Consider the following 18,815-nt stretch of genomic DNA (forward strand, 5'->3'; position numbering starts at 1 on the left):
TTTACTAAGACTGGATTACACATAGCATCTTCAGCAGTCTAACCTGGAGAGCGCGGTGGCTCAGTGGTTAGCACTGTAGGGTGGCTCAGTGGTTAGCACTACAGCCTTGCAACACTGGTGACCTGGATGCAAATCCCACCAAGGACAACATCTGCAAGGAATCTGTATATTCCCCCCATGTTTTGTGGCTTTCCTCCAGGTTCTCCGGTTTCCTCCCACACTCCAAAGACATACTGTCTGTAAACTGCTGCAGAATTAATGGCGCTACATAAGTAAAATAAGTATAATAAAACTTGGGTTAGTGATGCCATTGCATATCTGATCCTGTGTGTAAAGATGTCCTTCAGTTAGAGGGGTTGTTGAGGTTTGGGGCTCAAGTCTGAAGTCACTCTATCTGACTGCAGACTTGTGAATTCTCATAGCACGCAGTGTCCGCAATGTCAGGACTCTCTGGTGCCAAGAGCAGGGGCTTGTGATTATAACTATGTGATTTGCATACATGCTGTCACATGCTGACTAGACATACAAGTGAATTAAGTGAGGCTGGACACGTCTAGTCGGACTGTGGCCACCTGCTCATGGCTTAGGTACCAAGGAATCCTGACAGCTCGCATTGTGAGCGATATGAGGATTCACAAGTCTGCAGTTACATACACTGACTGCAGACTTGTACCCCAAGGCCAGACAACCCCTTTAAATTGCTAAGATTTGTCAATGGTTTTGAGAAATCTCTCCTTTTTATGCTATACCAGCCTCGTATTTCATGGCTTTTAATGAAGGAATTCCAAGAAGTTTTATTTGTTATTAACAAGAGAAGAATTAATTGTGTCTCCTATGGCCTCATTTAATTGGAGAATGAATATGAGAAAATTGCAATAGAGCATATAAAGCAACGGCGGCAGCAAAGACAGTCACATATTGTGTAAGGATAACGAAGTGTGACTTATTTTACAAGCACATCAGATCAGTACATGTCTCATGGTGCCCATGTAAAAGCGTCAGAGCCACCACAACACCAATCCCGCCAGCGCCATGACGCTTCTCTCATCTATGCCCCAGACTCTTCAGTTGTTCCTGTACGTGCCGCAGTGGAACCAGAATAGAAACAAGAGGAGCAAATGGGGATCACGGGATCTGAAGAAGCAGAGATGACAAAGGCTACGTTCACATTTGCGTTCTGCCGGGCTGCGTTGGGAGCAGCCGCGGCGACGCATGCGCCATGCGCCCCTATATTTAACATGGGGGCACATGGACATGCGTTTGCATGCGTTTTTTTTCCCGCAAGCGTTAGGACGCAGAGGACGCAGCAAGATGCATTTTTTTTGCGTCCAAAATTAGGCAAAAAAGGACGCATGCGTCGCAAAACAATGCGTTTTAGCGTGCGTTTTGGTGCGTTTTTGTTTGCGTTGTGCGTTGCGTCGCCGACGCAACATCGCACAACACAAATGTGAACGTAGCCTTAGCCACGAGGAACGGATGTAGCAGGGTTGAGTTACATAGGAGGTTCTAAGGCAAGACTGGACTAGCCCTAGGGCAACACAACTAAATCTGCATATGTTCAATGAACAGCGTGCAGTGATACAGAAGAGCTGATCGATATATAGCAGAGCTGAGTTAGACACAGAGTCCTATTTAAAGCTGAAAAGGAAGAAAAAAAACCACAGTTGATTTAGTGATGTAGCACCGCTGGGCTCGTCATAGAGTACAATGTAGAGCAAACAGCGTAACAGCAGAGCTAATTTAGAGATATAGCAAAGCTGAGTTTGTCACAGAGTCCAATGCAAAGCTGAAAAAGAGGATACACCTATAAGCGGTAGGCAGCGTTCACACAGACACTGGATTCTTGTGTCAAAACAATGTGACACTTATGTCCACAGGTTGACAGCACCGAAAAAAGCAAACATAAGCAGCAGAACAGCAGAGTTGACTCAATAATATAACAGAGCTGAGTTTGTCACAGAGTCAAATAAGGAGCTAAGAAGGAGAAACACCTTACAATTGATTTAGTGATGTATCACTGCTGAGCTAGTCACAGAGTACAATACAGAGCAGGCAGCAGAACACACATTTCACTCATTGATATAACAGAGCTGAGTTTGTTAGAGACTCCAAGGCAAATCTAACCAGCAGTATATCAGAGACCTGCGATGCAGCAGAGCTGGATTTGGAAGGTGGATAGATCAATCCAAGAACTAAAAAAGCAGTCCGTATCCTGATTTCTATCTCTGCCGTTTGTGACATAGGGACCCCACTGTCTGACAACAGGCAACATCTACCCGCGGTGTATAAAGTGGTTGTCCAGAACTACTTTATTTTTTGGGGGGTAACCTAGAAACTAACAGGCAGGTAGTTGCTAACAGAGGCAGCTACCTGTATGTTCATCCCATCGGCAGCTCAGAATGGTCACTGACTGCTCCTGCCGGCGATTCTGCTATTTCAGGTCAGAACAGCTCTACCTCTTAGGCCGGCCTCACACTAGCGAGTTTTACGGACGTAAGAGCGCCCTCTGCTGGTTGTCCTCATATGAACTCGAGCCAGGGAGCTTTCTAGGAAAGTTCCCACGATCTAGGAACAGCCAGCAGAGGGCGCCTCACCGCAAATGCAGGTAAATATAGGTCAATGACTTACTTTACCTACATTCTCCGGGGTTTTGCAGACGTGAGCAACGTTGCATTAGCAAAGCTCGTGGCTGCAAAATATTTTAACCCCTTCAGATGGATTTACATCGTTGGACGTGACAGATCCTCGGAAGGTATGTATATTGTTGGTTTATTATTTTTTTTTTATTTACAGATCGAGGGTCTTCAGTGAGTGGATTGAAAGTAGAATAAATTAATACAACAACCTTTGTGATTTTTTCATTAAATTAATTTTTAATAATGTGTGTGTTTTTTTTAACCCTTTACTAGTATTGGATTAATAATGGATAGGTGTCATAATTGACGCCTCTCCATTATTAATTAGGCTTAATGTCACCTTACAATAGCAAGGTGGCATTAACCCTTCATTACCCCATATCCCACCGCTACACGGGAATGGGAAGAGAGTGGCCAAGTGCCAGAATAGGCGCATCTTCCAGATGTGCCTTTTCTGGGGTGGCTGGGGGCAGATGTTTTTAGCCAGGGGGGGGGCCAATAACCATGGACCCTCTCCAGGCTATTAATATCTGCCCTCAGTCACTGGCTTTACTACTCTGGCGGAGAAAATTGTGCGGGAGCCCACGCCAATTTTTTCCGCCATTTAACCCTTTAATTTACTAGCTAGAACAGCCAAATTTTGCATAGACACACTACTGACATTAGTAGTGTGGAATCTGCAAAAAAAGGGGGATATGAGATGGTTTACTGTATGTAAACCATGTCACATATCATGTTGGGTTTAGGAAGGAGAAAGCAAAAGCCGGCAATTGAATTACCGGCTTTCTGCTATATCGCGCTGGATGAAATATTAATATATATACATATGTGTCTACTGACACACATATATATATATATATATATATATATATACAGTATATATGTTTTTTTTTTTTAAAACACATGGATCCCTTGTATGTCCGTATGTTGGTTTTGCAAGCCTACGATAAAAACACGCAGTACGGATGACATACGGAGGATGCCATGCGCAAAAAACGCTGAAACACCCTGCCTACGGAGGAGCTACGGACCACTATTTTGGGGACTTTTCAGCGTATTACGACCGTAAAAAACGGACCGTATTTTCATACGCTCAGTGTGAAGCCGGCCTAACAGGTTACTGCAAATGGGGCGTGACTGGCGACATCATGATGATTGACAGCAGGCAGTTAGGTAGTAGAGAACCTGCTGTCAATCAGCACAACGTCAGCAGTCGCTCTCCCAATAGAGCAGAGCAGAAGAGAAGTGGCCGCTCTGTTGGCGTGTCGTCAGCGGAAGTCACTGAATCGCCGGCAGGAGCGGTCTGTGATTGATCTGTGCTGGCAAATATCGGTGTCGGGCACAACAGGCGGGTTACGGGTAGTACACAACCACCTGCCTGTAGGCACATTGTACAGAAAGTGTGAATAGTCCCGGAAAACCCCTTTTAAAGGAAATTTGTCACCAGATTTCACTAAGCAAACTCCATGAATCACTAAGCAGATGTTAGACCTGAGGAGACTGGTGTCTCCCTAAATTCTGCTTCCTTCATTTAAAAGGGTTCACGCCTGACGAGAAATTGTCTCGGCTTTAGATGACAATTAGGAAAAGACAAAGTCACACACTGCTTTGCCTGTCCAGGTTTGTGGGGTCGCATCGCTCATTAGAGGGTACACACACAAGGAGATGCAGCGGGAACCTCGCAGGCGCCCCCTATCGGAGAGAGCAGAGGTCGGGCGCGCGCTGTCCAGCTGCTGAAGGAGCAACAGCAGTTGTAGTTCCGCCCCAGTCCTGCAGGTGTCGCTGCGGGGCGCTTCTTCCCTCCCGGCTGGTCTATGTTCCCGCTGCACTCAGCGGTCAAGGTGAAAGGTTGTAAAGATGGCGGCGGCCTTTATGGAGGAAGAAATGGATAACGATGACTATTACGCCCTATTAAACGTCCGCAGGGAGGTGAGCGTCTGCCTGCCGGTGTGGGCTGGGGTCGGGCATGCTGTCATGAAGCGTGTGGCTGGAAAGATAAGGCATAGCTTGTGTCTGCGGGGCGCTAGCAGCCGGCATTGTGCGGTGACCCCGGGAGCTGTCACCTGGGTGACACTAAGTGGCGGCTGCTGCCGAGCCCTGTCCTGTGGATATATAATAGTGACGTGACCCGGCTGTACGGGGTGCGGGGACCTGAGGCTGCAGGTCGCAGGGAGGGTGATTAGATGCCGCAATATAGCGCCCCCTGCCGGCGCCGCAATACTCACCTCTTATCATTGCTGTGCCCCAGAGCGCACGGTCACTCACACTGGTGACCGTGCCTGTTCTACACCCTCCTCTCTGATGACCGTACCTGATCTACACCCTCCTCTCTGGTACAGCACCTCTCCTACACCCTCCTCTCTGGTGACAGTGACTCTCCTCTCTGGTGACTGTGCCTGATCTACACCCTCCTCTCTGGTGACCGTGCCTGATCTACACTCTCCTCTCTGGTGACCGTGTCTCTCCTACGCCCTCCTCTCTGGTGACCGTGTCTCTCCTACACTCTCCTCTCTGGTGACCGTGTCTCTCCTACGCCCTCCTCTCTGGTGACCGTGCCTCTCCTACGCCCTCCTCTCTGGTGACCGTGCCTCTCCTACGCCCTCCTCTCTGGTGACCGTGCCTCTCCTACGCCCTCCTCTCTGGTGACCGTGCCTCTCCTACGCCCTCCTCTCTGGTGACAGTGTCTCTCCTACGCCCTCCTCTCTGGTGACCGTGTCTCTCCTACGCCCTCCTCTCTGGTGACCGTGCCTCTCCTACGCCCTCCTCTCTGGTGACCGTGCCTCTCCTACGCCCTCCTCTCTGGTGACCGTGCCTCTATTACACCCTCCTCTCTGGTGACCGTGCCTGTTCTACACTCTCCTCTCTGGTGACCGTGCCTCTACTACACCCTCCTCTCTGGTGACCGTGCCTCTCGTGCACCCTACTTTCTGGTGACCTTGCCTCCCCTACACCCTTCTCTCTGGTGACCGTGCCTCTCGTACACCCTACTGTCTGGTGACTGTGCCTCTCCTACACCCTCTTCTCTGGTGACCGTGTCTCTCCTACACGTTCTTCTCTGGTGACCGTGTCTCTCCTACACGTTCTTCTCTGGTGACCGTGTCTCTCCTACGCCCTCCTCTCTGGTGACCGTGTCTCTCCCACACCCTCCCCTCTGGTGACTGTGCCTCTACTACACTCTCCTCTCTGGTGACAGTCTCTCTCCTACTTCCTCCTCTCTGGTGACAGTGTCTCCTCTCTCATGACAGTGCCTCCCCTACACCCTCCTCTCTGGTGACCATGCCTCTACTCCACCCTCCTCTCTGGTGACCGTGTCTCTCCTACGCCCTCCTCTCTGGTGACCGTGTCTCTCCTACGCCCTCCTCTCTGGTGACCGTGTCTCTCCTACGCCCTCCTCTCTGGTGACCGTGTCTCTCCTACGCCCTCCTCTCTGGTGACCGTGTCTCTCCTACGCCCTCCTCTCTGGTGACCGTGTCTCTCCTACGCCCTCCTCTCTGGTGACCGTGTCTCTCCTACGCCCTCCTCTCTGGTGACCGTGTCTCTCCTACGCCCTCCTCTCTGGTGACCGTGTCTCTCCTACGCCCTCCTCTCTGGTGACCGTGTCTCTCCTACGCCCTCCTCTCTGGTGACCGTGTCTCTCCTACGCCCTCCTCTCTTGTGACCGTGTCTCTCCTACGCCCTCCTCTCTGGTGACCGTGTCTCTCCTACGCCCTCCTCTCTGGTGACCGTGTCTCTCCTACGCCCTCCTCTCTGGTGACCGTGTCTCTCTTACGCCCTCCTCTCTGGTGACCGTGTCTCTCCTACGCCCTCCTCTCTGGTGACAGTGTCTCTCCTACGCCCTCCTCTCTGGTGACCGTGTCTCTCCTACGCCCTCCTCTCTGGTGACCGTGTCTCTCCTACGCCCTCCTCTCTGGTGACAGTGTCTCTCCTACGCCCTCCTCTCTTGTGACAGTGTCTCTCCTACGCCATCCTCTCTTGTGACAGTGTCTCTCCTACGCCCTCCTCTCTTGTGACAGTGTCTCTCCTACGCCATCCTCTCTTGTGACAGTGTCTCTCCTACGCCATCCTCTCTTGTGACAGTGTCTCTCCTACGCCATCCTCTCTTGTGACTGTGTCTCTCCTACTCCCTCTTCCCATAGAATCATAGAATGTTAAAGTTGGAAGGGACCTCCAAGGTCATCGTGTTCAACCCCCTGCTCAATGCAGGATTCACTAAACCATCTCAAACAGATGTCTGTCCAGCCTCTGTTTGAAGACTTCCATTTAAGGAGAACTCACCACCTCTCGTGGCAGCCTGTTCCACTCATTGATCACCCTCGCTGGCAAAAAGTGTCTTCTGATATCTAACCTGTATCCTCTCCTCTTCAGTTTCATTCCATTGCTTCTCGTGTTTCCATGTGCAAATGAGAATAATGATGATCTCTCTACACTCTGACATCCCTTCAGATATTAGTAGACCGCTATTAAGTCTCCTCTTAGCCTCTTTTTTTTTTAAGCTAAAAAATTCCCATATCCTTTAACCGTTCCTCGTAGAACATACATTGCAGTCCGGTCACCAAATTGGTAGATTTTCTCTGATCTTGCTCCAGTTTTTCAATGTCTGTGTTAAAATGTGGTGCCCAGAACTGGGCACAGTTTTCCAGATGAGACCTGACCAGGGAGGAGTAGAGGGGGATAGGTGCTTCACATGATCTAGACTCTTTGCTTCTCTTAATACATCCTAGAACTGTGTTTGCCTTGTTTGCTGCTGCATCACAATGTTGACTCATGTCTGTGATCTATTAGTATTCCCAAGTCTTTTTCACACGTGCTATTGCTTAGTTCTATTTCTCCCGTTCTGTAAATGTAATTTTTCTATTCGCCTCGACAGCACCCACTAGAGAGAGGGGATCCGCCCCTAGGAACAGGAAACCTACAGAGAGATCAAAGCAGCGGCCCCCCCCCTCGCTCCTCAGTTGGTTTCCTGTTCCTAGATGGGAACCCACAGAGAAGACTCTCTGAAGACTGTTAATGAAGAGGAACACCCGCCTGGACTGCCGCCTGTACGACTCTGCTGAGCGGCAGGGGCTCCAGAGCGGGTAGCAGGGTCGGGGTAATGATCCTGCTGGCTCCCCCGTCCTCTGTTTATATTATGGCAATTCCCAGAGTTTTCAGCAGTCTCCCTGCTGGGACACTGTTGCATGGTCCACCGCTGGGCAGAAGCACAAAGCGGTAAGTGCATGGATGCGGTGGCTGCAGATGCAGCGCTTACCCCCTCAGTGCCGATACCTTCCAGCCGTGCATGGCGGTAGGAGCAGGGATGTGTGCGGTGATCGCAGTGTGGCTGCAGGTGCAGCGCTTACCCCCTTAGTAGCGGTGTCTTCAGCCGCGCCACGGAGCATGGATATGCGCACAAGCGCGGTAGCGTTGGCGTCCCGGCAGTTGTTTTGATGATCTTCCGGGGGCGCGGGGTTAGGATGGCGTTTCCTGTGTGGGCGCCATGTTTTTCTGTGCGGTGGTCCGGTGTATCCTGGCGGCAAGGCCTTTTCCGTGTGGGAAGGGAAAAAAAAAAGTGAGGGAAAGGGTGTGTTTGATGGCGCTTGCCTACACTATATAAGCATGTTAGCATGGTGGGGTGTGCGCAAACATGTCGTCTCAGGAGGATATTGCTGAGCTCCCACTGGAGGAGTTAATATTACCTATTGGTGATGCCAGGAGGGAAGGTAGTGGACACTCGAAAGTGAGTGATTCCACTGAGAAATTGGGGAAGAACAGAGGATGAACCCGTTCTACACCCCAGGCCAGCCAAACAACCCTATAGCCGGTATATGATCATAATTCCGGGAGAGTTTAAAGACCGCTTCATTGAGGCTTATGGTAGTCACTTCTGCTTTTATTTCTTATAGGCAAAAAAGACTGGGAAAACTAAACATTGGCAGTGTGCGTTATGTGCTGAACCCCTGCCTGACTCCTATACAAAAAGATTGTCAGATTTGTATAAGGAATATTTTACAGCAGGAGGGATCGGTCAAGATTGATGATATTTGTCTTATGATCCGTGAGGAGCTTCAGTCCTAAAGTGGTGGCCCTTCTATGAATATTGAGAGGAGAAGCAAAAGAGCACCCTCACCTAGAGCAGACACATTTGCAGAAAGTGGGGAAATTGATTCCGACGTCTCACAGGCTTCGGGTTCCTCAGAGGAAGAGGACTAGATGTGTATTTTCCTACTGACAGTATAAATAATTTGGTAAAATCTGTAAGAAACACAATGGGGTTATCTGAATTCAAAGAACCTCAAACACCGCAAGAGGTTATGTTTGCAGGTCTCTCCCAGTGAAAAGGTCATGTATTTCCTCTAATTCAGACCATTAAGGAACTTGTTAAAAGGGAATGGAATAAGCAGGGACAGAAGGGGTTTGTACCCGTATCTTGTAAAAGGTGTTACCCCTTTGACGATGAAGACTTGGCCACCTGGGCTAAGGTGCCTAAAGTAGATGCGGCGGTGGCATCCACTTCTCGTCACTCCTCTTTGCCTGTAGAGGACGCAGGATCTCTATCTGATCCAATGGATAGGAAATCAGATGTGCTTCTAAAGAGGTCATGGGAAGCTTGTATCACTGCATTTAAAGGGAACCTGTCACCCCGAAAATCGCGGGTGAGGTAAGCCCACCGGCATCAGGGGCTTATCTACAGCATTCTGTAATACTGTAGATAAGCCCCCGATGTTACCTGAAAGAGGAGAAAAAGACGTTATATTATACTCACCCAGGGGCGGTCCCGCTGCTGGTCCGGTCGGATGGGCGTCTCTGGTCCGCTGCGGCGCCTCCCATCTTCTTTCCATGACGTCCTCTTCTGATTTTCAGCCACGGCTCCGGCGCAGGCGTACTTTGCTCTGCCCTGTTGAGGGCAGACAAAGTACTGCAGTGCGCAGGCGCCGGGCCTCTGACCTTTCCGGAGCCTGCGCACTGCAGTACTATCCTCTGCCCTCAAGAGGGCAGAGCAAAGTACGCCTGCGCCGGAGCCGTGGCTGAAGATCAGAAGAGGACGTCATGGAAAGAAGATAGGAGGCGACGGAGCGGACCGGAGACGCCCATCCGACCTGACCAGCAGCGGGACCGCCCCTGGGTGAGTATAATATAACGTCTTTTTCTCCTCTTTCAGGTAACATCGGGGGCTTATCTACAGCATTACAGAATGCTGTAGATAAGCCCCTGATGCCGGTGGGCTTACCTCACCCGCGATTTTCGGGGTGACAGGTTCCCTTTAAGCTGGCGATTTCGGCCACATGCACTGGCAGGTCTATGCTGGTTTGGCTAGACCAGCTGGATCAGAACATTAAGAATGGTATGTCTAGTGAAAAATTGCGTACCTCTATTCCCTTGATTAACCCCTTCATGACCGGGGGATTTTTCGTTTTTCCGTGTTCGTTTTTCGCTCCCCTCCTTCCCAGAGCCATAACTTTTTTTATTTTTCCAAAAAAACCCTGTTTGGGAGAGAAGAACAGACAAATCGCGGCGCCCTAAGTGCGTAAACACAATATTATAGTCTTTAAAGGGTGCACAATTTTATGCACTCACCTGATAAAAGACTAAAATGGCTTTAGATCGTGTATCCTCCAAATTCCCTCTGAGATATTTTTCAATATACAGGGCTTGCAGCTTGCCTCGGGTGGATCCAAGTGAGAGAGCCAGAGTAAGGCTCACACAGGATGAGTAGTTCAAGAAAAGCACATCCAGCCCATGAATGGCAGCGCTTCCCAGGACTCACATTCAAAGATGATATTTCATATTTTTTTATTTCATAACTTAAAATAGAAGAGATACAACGCGTTTCGGATACAGTATATATCCTTCTTCAGGTATCATAAAAACACAGTACAAATCCTCCTCATTTTTTATTTTTCCGTCAATTTGGCCATGTGAGGGCTTATTTTTTGCGGGACGAGTTGTACTTTTGAACGACATCATTGGTTTTAGCATGTCGTGTACTAGAAAACGGGAAAAAAATTCCAAGTGCGGTGAAATTGCAAAAAAAGTGCAATCCCACATGGGTTTTTTGTTTGGCTTTTTTGCTAGGTTCACTAAATGCTAAAACTGACCTGCCATTATGATTCTCCAGGTCAGTACGAGTTCATAGACACCAAACATGACTAGGTTATTTTTTATCTAAGTGGTGAAAAAAAATTCCAAACTTTGCTAAAAAAAAAATAAATAAAAAATTGCGCCATTTTCCGATACTCGTAGCGTCTCCATTTTTCATGATCTGGGGTCGGTTGAGGGCTTATTTTTTGCGTGCCGAGATGACGTTTTTAATGATAGCATTTCGGTGCAGATACGTTCTTTTGATCGCCCGTTATTGCATTTTAATGCAATGTCGCGGCGACCAAAAAAACGTAATTCTGGCGTTTCGAATTTTTTTCCCGCTACGCTGTTTAGCGATCAGGTTAATACTTTTTTTTTAATTGATAGATCAGGCGATTCTGAGCGCGGCGATACCAAATATGCGTAGATTTGATTTTTTTTTTTATTGATTTATTTTGATTGGGGCGAAAGGGGAGTGATTTAAACTTTTATGTTTTTTTTATTTTTTTCACATTTTTTTAAACTTTTTTTTTAAACTTTTGCCATGCTTCAATAGCCTCCATGGGAGGCTAGAAGCAGGCACAACGCGATCGGCTCTACTACATAGCAGCGATCTGCTGATCGCTGCTATGTAGCAGAAATGCAGGTGTGCTGTGGGCGCCGACCACAGGGTGGCGCTCACAGCCACCGGTCATCAGTAACCATAGAGGTCTCTGGGACCTCTATGGTTACAATATACAAGCATCGCCGACCCCCGATCATGTGACGGGGGTCGGCGATGACGTCATTTCCGGCCGCCCGGCCGGAAGCGGTAGTTAAATGCCGCTGTCTGCGTTTGACAGCGGCATTTAACTAGTTAATAGGTGCGGGCAGATCGCGATTCTGCCCGCGCCTATTACGGACACATGTCAGCTGTTCAAAACAGCTGACATGTCCCGGCTTTGATGCGGGCTCACCGCGGAGCCCTGCATCAAAGCAGGGGAGCCGGCATCGGACGGTATAGTACGTCCGATGCCGGTAAGGGGTTAAGGGTGCTGCGGCCTTTTTATCAGATGCCTCAATAGACTCTCTCAGCTTATCAGCCAGAACGGCTAATCTAACTAATACAGCTTGACGAGGGTTGTGGTTAAAGAATTGGATTGGGAATGCTCAGTCTAGGTCTAAGCTGTGTGCCATACCCTGTCAGGAAGGGCGTTCGGAAAGCCACCATTTGGCAAGTGAAAAGACTTTAAGGACCGCTGGAATAACAGAGCTCAGACAGAAGGTGAAGGCAGCACGGTGGCGCAGTGGTTAGCACTACAGCCTTGCAGCGCTGGGGTCCTGGGTTCTAATCCCACCCAGGACAACATCTGCAAAGAGTTTGTATGTTCTCTCCGTGTTTGCGTGGGTTTCCTCCGGGCACTCCGGTTTCCTCCCACATTCCAAAGACATACTGATAGGAATTCTAGATTGTGAGCCCAATCGGGGACAGTGATGATAATGTGTGCAAAACTGTAAAGCGCTGCGGAATATGTTAGCGCTATATAAAAATAAAGATTATTATTATTATTATTATTATTATTCAATAAACGTCCCTTCAAATCGGCTGATAGATCCCGCTAATCCTATTCTACCAGTAGGAGGTAGATTGTTAAAATTCACTAATCAATGGAAGGAAATAACAACTAATTCTTGGATAGATCTAGTATCTTCAGGCCTGACCTTTAGACCTTTTCCGGACACCTCCGGATTCCTTCCTTTTGACTTCCTTGAAATCTAAACCACAGCAGGATGCGCTCGAGCTTGAAATTAAATCTCTCTTAGCCAAACAGGTGTTAATAGAAGTTCCGTCATCTCAAATAGGGAAGGGATTTTACTCCCCCTTATTTTTGATTATCAAACCTGATGGGTCCCTCAGAACTATAATAAATTTAAAAAGATTAAACACCTTTTTAAGATCCAAAACTTTTAAGGTGAAGTCTATTCGTTCAGCTATAAAAAAAAAAAAAAAAAAAATCTGTTTCCGGGCTGCTATATGGTAGTCTTGGATCTTAAAGATGCTTACTATCATCTTCCTATACACCAATCACACCAGCAATTTCTCAGGGTGGCGGTAATAACGAATGGCCAGATTTGTCATCTGCAGTTTAGAGCAATGCCCTTTGGGTTGTCTATGGCTCCGAGGGTTTTTACCAAACTTTTATTAGAGGTGATGTCCTATCTATGGGTAAAAGATACACTGATTATTCCGTACCTAGACGACCTACTAATAGTAGGTAGATCCCGACCCCCTTCAGTGTGAACAGAGGTTGGAGGAAGTTGTTGTTTCTCTGCAAAGACTTGGCTGGATTATCAATTGGGAAAAATCCAGCCGGTAACATGTCAAAAGTTTCTTGGACTTCTTCTAGACTCAGTGAGCCAGGAATGTTTGCTTCCTGAGGATAAGAAGACATCCATAATTAATAAGGTGAACCTAGCGATTGAGAAACGTAGTATGTCATTAAAAAGTGCCATGTCCTTGCTAGGTTCATTGACTTCATGTATTCCTGCGGTTCAATGGGCACAGTTTCATACTAGACAACTGCAGAGTTTTGTATTAGAAGAGGACATTAAAAAAACGGGGACATTTAGATCAGACAGTATCTCTAACATTAGATGTAGTTAGCTCCCTTACATGGTGGTTGGACCGAAAAAAATCTCTCGAGAGGAGTTCTTTGGGTAATAACTCATTCAAACATAGTGACCACAGACGCTAATCCAGAGGGCTGAGGTGCACATTTTCAGGAGCAGATAGTTCAGGGTCTTTGCTCTAGAACAGAATCTTGTGACTCTTCTAATATAAAAGAATTAAGAGCAATATATTATTCCATACTCCACTTTCTTCCGCAGTTGCGGGGCTCTCATACAGGGGTCCTTTCCAACAACACCACCGCAGTGGCCTATGTAAACCATCAAGGAGGTACGCGGTCGGACACTCTCATGAATGTTACATCAGACATCATGAATCTAGTCGAAAATCATCTTTTGTCCCTATCGGCAGTACACATCAGGGGTATAGACAATTTTTGTGCCGATTTTTCTCAGCCGCAACACCCTTCATCAAGGAGAATGGATGCTCAACAGACGAATCTTCAGACTGATAACTGCCCGATGGGGGGTGCCTCAGATAGACTTATTTTCAACAAGATCCAACCGACAGGTCAGAACATTCGCCTCGTTGTTCAGACAGGACAATCCGGACATATTCGATGCTATACAGGTTCCATGGACATTGTCTGGGTTATGCCTTTTCCCCATGGAATCTTCAACCCATAGTTATCAAAAAAATAAGGGGCAAGAGTGCTGTTGATAGCTCCATTTTGGCCCAAGAGGCCATGGTTTTCGTGGCTCAGGGCAATGTCGATTACAGACCCTTGGATTCTTCCTCAGACCAAAGACCTGCTGTCTCAAGGGCCCTTCTTCCACCCTCAGGTAAAGGGCATGAACTTGACAGTCTGGAATTTGAGAGGCAGTTATTGAATCTAAGAGTATAGATACCCTCATGAAAAGTAGAAAACCATCTACTACAAGAATCTATGTCAGAGTCTGGAGAAAATTTCTCAAGTTCCACACAGCGCAGTTTTCTTCTGAAATACCCATATTTCCAATACTAGAGTTTCTGCAGAAGGGACTTGAGTTAGGTCTCTCTGCAAGCACTCTAAAAGTTCAAATTTCAGCTCTAGGAGCTCTCCAAGTATGATATTGCAGGCAATAGGTGGATATCCCACAATGGGATCTAAGTTTGGTCCTGGACGCTTTAACAGAAAGCCCTTTCAAGCCTCTTCATACAGCCTCTTTGAAAAATATCTCATTAAAGACAGTATTACTAGTAGCATTGGTATCTGCTAGGAGAGTGAGCGATCTCCAAGCCTTGTCAATAGACCCTCCGTTTTTATCAGTAACATCTGACAGAATAATTTTAAAGACGGACCCGTCCTGTCTTCCTAAAGTTGCTACTAAGTTTCATAGATCCCAAGAGATGTTCCTGCCTTCTTTTTATGAAGACCACTCGACTCCAGAGGAGGAGAAACTTCATACCCTAGATGTTAAGAGAACTGTTCTGGCCTACTTAGAGAGGACTAGGGACTGGAGAAAGAGTAGGGTTCTCTTTGTGTCTTTCCAGGGTAAAAACAAAGGCTCCAAAATCACAAAGAATACGTTATCACGCTGGATCAGAGATGCCATAATCCTGGCATATAAAGCTAAAGGAAGAGATCCACCACTACATGTGGGAGCACACTCTACAAGGGCTTTGTCGACTTCCTGGGCGGAGAAGGCAGATGTACCAATAGACCTCATATGTAAGGCTGCAACCTGGTCTTCACCTAGTACTTTTTATGAGCACTATAGATTAGACCTGTTTTCCTCCTCTGATCTAAGCTTTGGAATATCGGTCCTTGACACGGTGAACCTACCCAAATTATAGTCTCTGTAAATCTCTCTAGTGGGTGCTGTCGTGGCGAATAGAAAATACTGGATTACTTACCGGTAATGCTCTTTTATAGAGCCCACGACAGCACCCACTCACATCCCTCCCTTTTTATAGTAGCACGAGGTGCCTTGTTGATGAGGTGTTATTAGTAGAACAATATAGTCTAAGTTTGTAAATATGTACATATTACTGAGCCTATTAACTAAAGCCTGACGGCGTTCCTCCTATTCTCTGTAATACAACTGAGGAGCGAGGGGGGCCGCCCCTTTTATCTCTCTGTAGGTTTCCTGTTCCTAGGGGCGGATGCCCTCTCTAGTGGGTGCTGTCGTGGGTTCTATAAAAAGCATTACCGGTAAGTAATCCGGTATTTCGTTTTTCTTGCCCAGATGTAGAATCTTGCATTTCACCCTATTAACTGCTTTCTGACCTTGGATGAGATAGTACGTCCGAGGTCAGATCCCCTGCTTTGATGTGGGCTCCGGCGATGAGCCCACATCAAAGTCGCGACATATCAGCTGTTTTGAATTTTTTTTCACCACTTAGATAAAAAAATAACCTAGACATGTTTGGTGTCTATGAACTCATACTGACCTGGAGAATCATAATGGCAGGTCAGTTTTAGCATTTAGTGAACCTAGCAAAAAAAAAACACAAAAAACACGCATGGGATTGCACTTTTTTTGCAATTTCACCGCACTTGGAATTTTTTCCCCATTTTCTAGTACACGTTATGGTAAAACCAATGATGTCGTTCAAAAGTACAACTCGTCCCGCAACAAATAAGCCCCTACATGGCCATATTTACGGAAAAATAAAAGTTATGGCTCTGGGAAGGAGGGGAGTGAAAAACAAACATGGAAAAACGGAAAATCCCAGGGTCATGAAGGGGTTAAATACCATTCTATTAGTCGCTGCCCATTGGTCAAGCTTATCTAGATCCTTCTGAATCCTTTGTCTTCTCTAGTGTTAGCTATCCCTCCTAGCTTTGCATCATCTGCAAATTAGATTTTTACCTTCAGTTCTCTAGATAATTTATAAAAATGTCGAACAACACTGGGGCGAGGCAGAGCCTTGCGGTTCCCCACTTGAAACATTCTTCCAATTGCATGTGCAACCATTTGTTACCACTCTTTGAGTATGATCACCTAGCCAGTTATGAATCCACCTAACTGTAGCCTTGTCAATCCCATACTTGCTCATTTTTTCAACAAGGATAGTATGAGATACTTTATCAAATGCTTTGCTGAAGTCAAGAGATACTATGTCTGCCAAATTTCCCTGATCCACCGAGTCAGTGATTCCATCATAGAAGGAAATTTAATTTGTCTAACATGACTTGTTTGCTACAAACCAATGCTGTGTCTGGTTAATTACTGTATTCTTATCCCAGTACTTACATACATTCTGTTTTATAATGTGTTCAAAGATCTTTCCTGGTATAGAAGTGAGGCTCACTGGCCTGTAATTTCCTGACTCTTGTCTTCTTTCCATTTTTGAAGATGGGGCAACATTTTCCCTTCTTCTATCTTCTGGGACTTCTCCTGTTTTCCAGGATTTTTCAAAGTTTCTGGCTAGTGGTTCTTCAATTTCTTCTAACTCAGTATCCTAGGATTTAATTCATCTGGACCAGGAGATTTAAATTAGTTAAGTGTACCCTCATCGTCTCTCTGTTTATGTATAGTGTGGATTATTTTATTCCTTTGATAGCTCCGTGATGATCAGTTGATGTTACATTTGCTTTCTTAGAGAACACAGATGCAAAATAGGAATTTAAAAGTTCGTCCTCCTCAACCTCATTTGAGATGACTTTCACCTCTCTGATGACAGTACCTCTTCTACACCCTCCTCTCTGATGACATTGCCTGTCCCCTACACCTTCTCTAATGACAGTGCCTCTCCCCTACACCCTCCTCTTTGATGACAGTGCCTCTCCTATGCTCTCCTCTCTGTTGACAATGCCTCCTATGCTCTCCTCTCTTCTCTGGTGACAGTGCCTCTCCTACGCTCTACTCTCTTCTCTGGTGACAGTGCCTCTCCTACGCTCTCCTCTCTTTGGTGACAGTGCCTCTCCTATTCTCTCCTCTCTTCTCTGGTGACCGTGCATCTCACATGATCTCCTCTCGTCTCTGGTGACAATGCCTCTCCTATGCTCTCCTCTCTTCCCTGGTGACTGCATCTCCTACGCTCTCCTCTCTTCCCTGGTGAAAGTGCCTCTCCTACGCTCTCCTCTCTTCCCTGGTGACAGTGCCTCTCCTACCCTCTTCTCTCTTCCCTGGTGACAGTGCCTCTCCTACGCTATCCTCTCTTCCCTGGTGACAGTGCCTCTCACACGCTCTGCTCTTCTCTGGTGACAGTGCTTCTCTTTGGTGATATTGCCTCACTTGTGCCCCCCACATTGCTCTAGTGACAGTGCATCTCCTATGCTCTCTTCCCTGGTGACAGTGCCTCTCCTACGCTCTCCTCTCTTCCCTGGTGACAGTGCCTCTCACATGCTCTCCTCTTCTCTGGTGACAGTGCTTCTCTTTGGTGATATTGCCTCACTTGTGCCCCCCACATTGCTCTAGTGACAGTGCCTCTCCTATGCCCTACTTTTTAGTGACTGCCTCCCTTGTGCCCCCTTGCCTTTCTGATGACTGCCTCCTCTGTGCCACCTCCTATTTTGCCTCTTGTACTGAGACTGTGTGCTCCAATTCCCCTCTGATGACTTTACCTTCATTTTGCCCCTCATTCTTTCCTGATCAGTGAACTTCCCACTGTCCTACTTATTTTCTGACCAGATCTGCCTTGTGCCCTACTGTGCCTTTCTGATTTTTTGCACTCCTTGCATATCAAATCTCCTCCACTCATCTGAAACCTTCTCTTTGTAGTCTAGTGGTATGCCATCCTTGCCAAACCTCCTGGGGTAAAGAATAACACAATCCAAAGCTGAGTATTTGCCAAAACATAAATTAGTCTAAGTATTCCTACATGATATATAAACTGCTGCTTCTCTCTCCGAAGCCCACCTACTTTTATTTCGCAGAGCTCTACAAATCATGCTGCATATTGTCCACATGGATAGAAAGTATATTTCTGCACACATCAAATTAGCTATCAGCACCACAGTTTTTTATTAAAAAATTGTTTTTCTTGCAAAGTATATGACACTATACTGTGTTCTAGCCGTTTCTCACCAGCTTCTGCAGAACGGCATAGTATGGACCTCCGCTCCTGCCGCATCCTAAAATGCACACCTTATCGTCTGCAGAACCCCAGTAGGGCGGGAAGTTTCTATTTACTCAACAGAAAGATGTTCTGCTGCAGCTGAGGCCTGCAGTTTAAGGCATAGTGTCTGTTCCGTAAATGATCAGAATATTATCAGTCCTTTCAGAGTTCCGTGGTATAAGTGCTCCCTGCCTGCGGTGAAGTAATTTTCTGCGATAACAGGATGCGTTGGTGACTGTTAATACTTAGATAATTTACAATGGGGAGGGGCTGGGTGGGGGACATTATCACTTAATTTCCAGGAGCAATGTCCTATATTCTGAATGCAAAATTATAGCTCCACATGGTGATGTTACATTGTATGTGGCCAGTCCTGATGTGTTGGCACTAGGGACCCCCTTATGCCATTTCTACATATTCTACTATCTTGTTTTGTGGCCTGTTTAAAAAAAAAACAAAAAAAAAAC

At 46.9% G+C, this 18,815-nt stretch overlaps 1 protein-coding gene across 2 annotated transcripts in view; it reads left to right on the forward strand.

Annotated features, from left to right (window-relative positions):
- Positions 1–4,463: 4,463 nt before the first annotated feature.
- Positions 4,464–18,815, forward strand: part of DNAJC11 (DnaJ heat shock protein family (Hsp40) member C11) — a 176,808-nt gene continuing 162,456 nt past the window's right edge. The window contains exon 1 of one of the 2 annotated variants that reach the window (XM_069742229.1): positions 4,464–4,565. In XM_069742229.1, the coding sequence (XP_069598330.1) occupies positions 4,494–4,565 (72 nt within the window). In that variant the 5' untranslated portion in view covers positions 4,464–4,493. Of the gene's footprint in view, positions 4,566–4,949; positions 4,970–18,815 lie in introns of those variants that run through there. The other variant, XM_069742230.1, reaches the window with a different exon arrangement.

The sequence above is a fragment of the Ranitomeya imitator genome, chromosome 10 (assembly GCF_032444005.1).
Source record: "Ranitomeya imitator isolate aRanImi1 chromosome 10, aRanImi1.pri, whole genome shotgun sequence".
In the NCBI taxonomy this organism is placed as follows: Eukaryota; Metazoa; Chordata; class Amphibia; order Anura; family Dendrobatidae; genus Ranitomeya; species Ranitomeya imitator.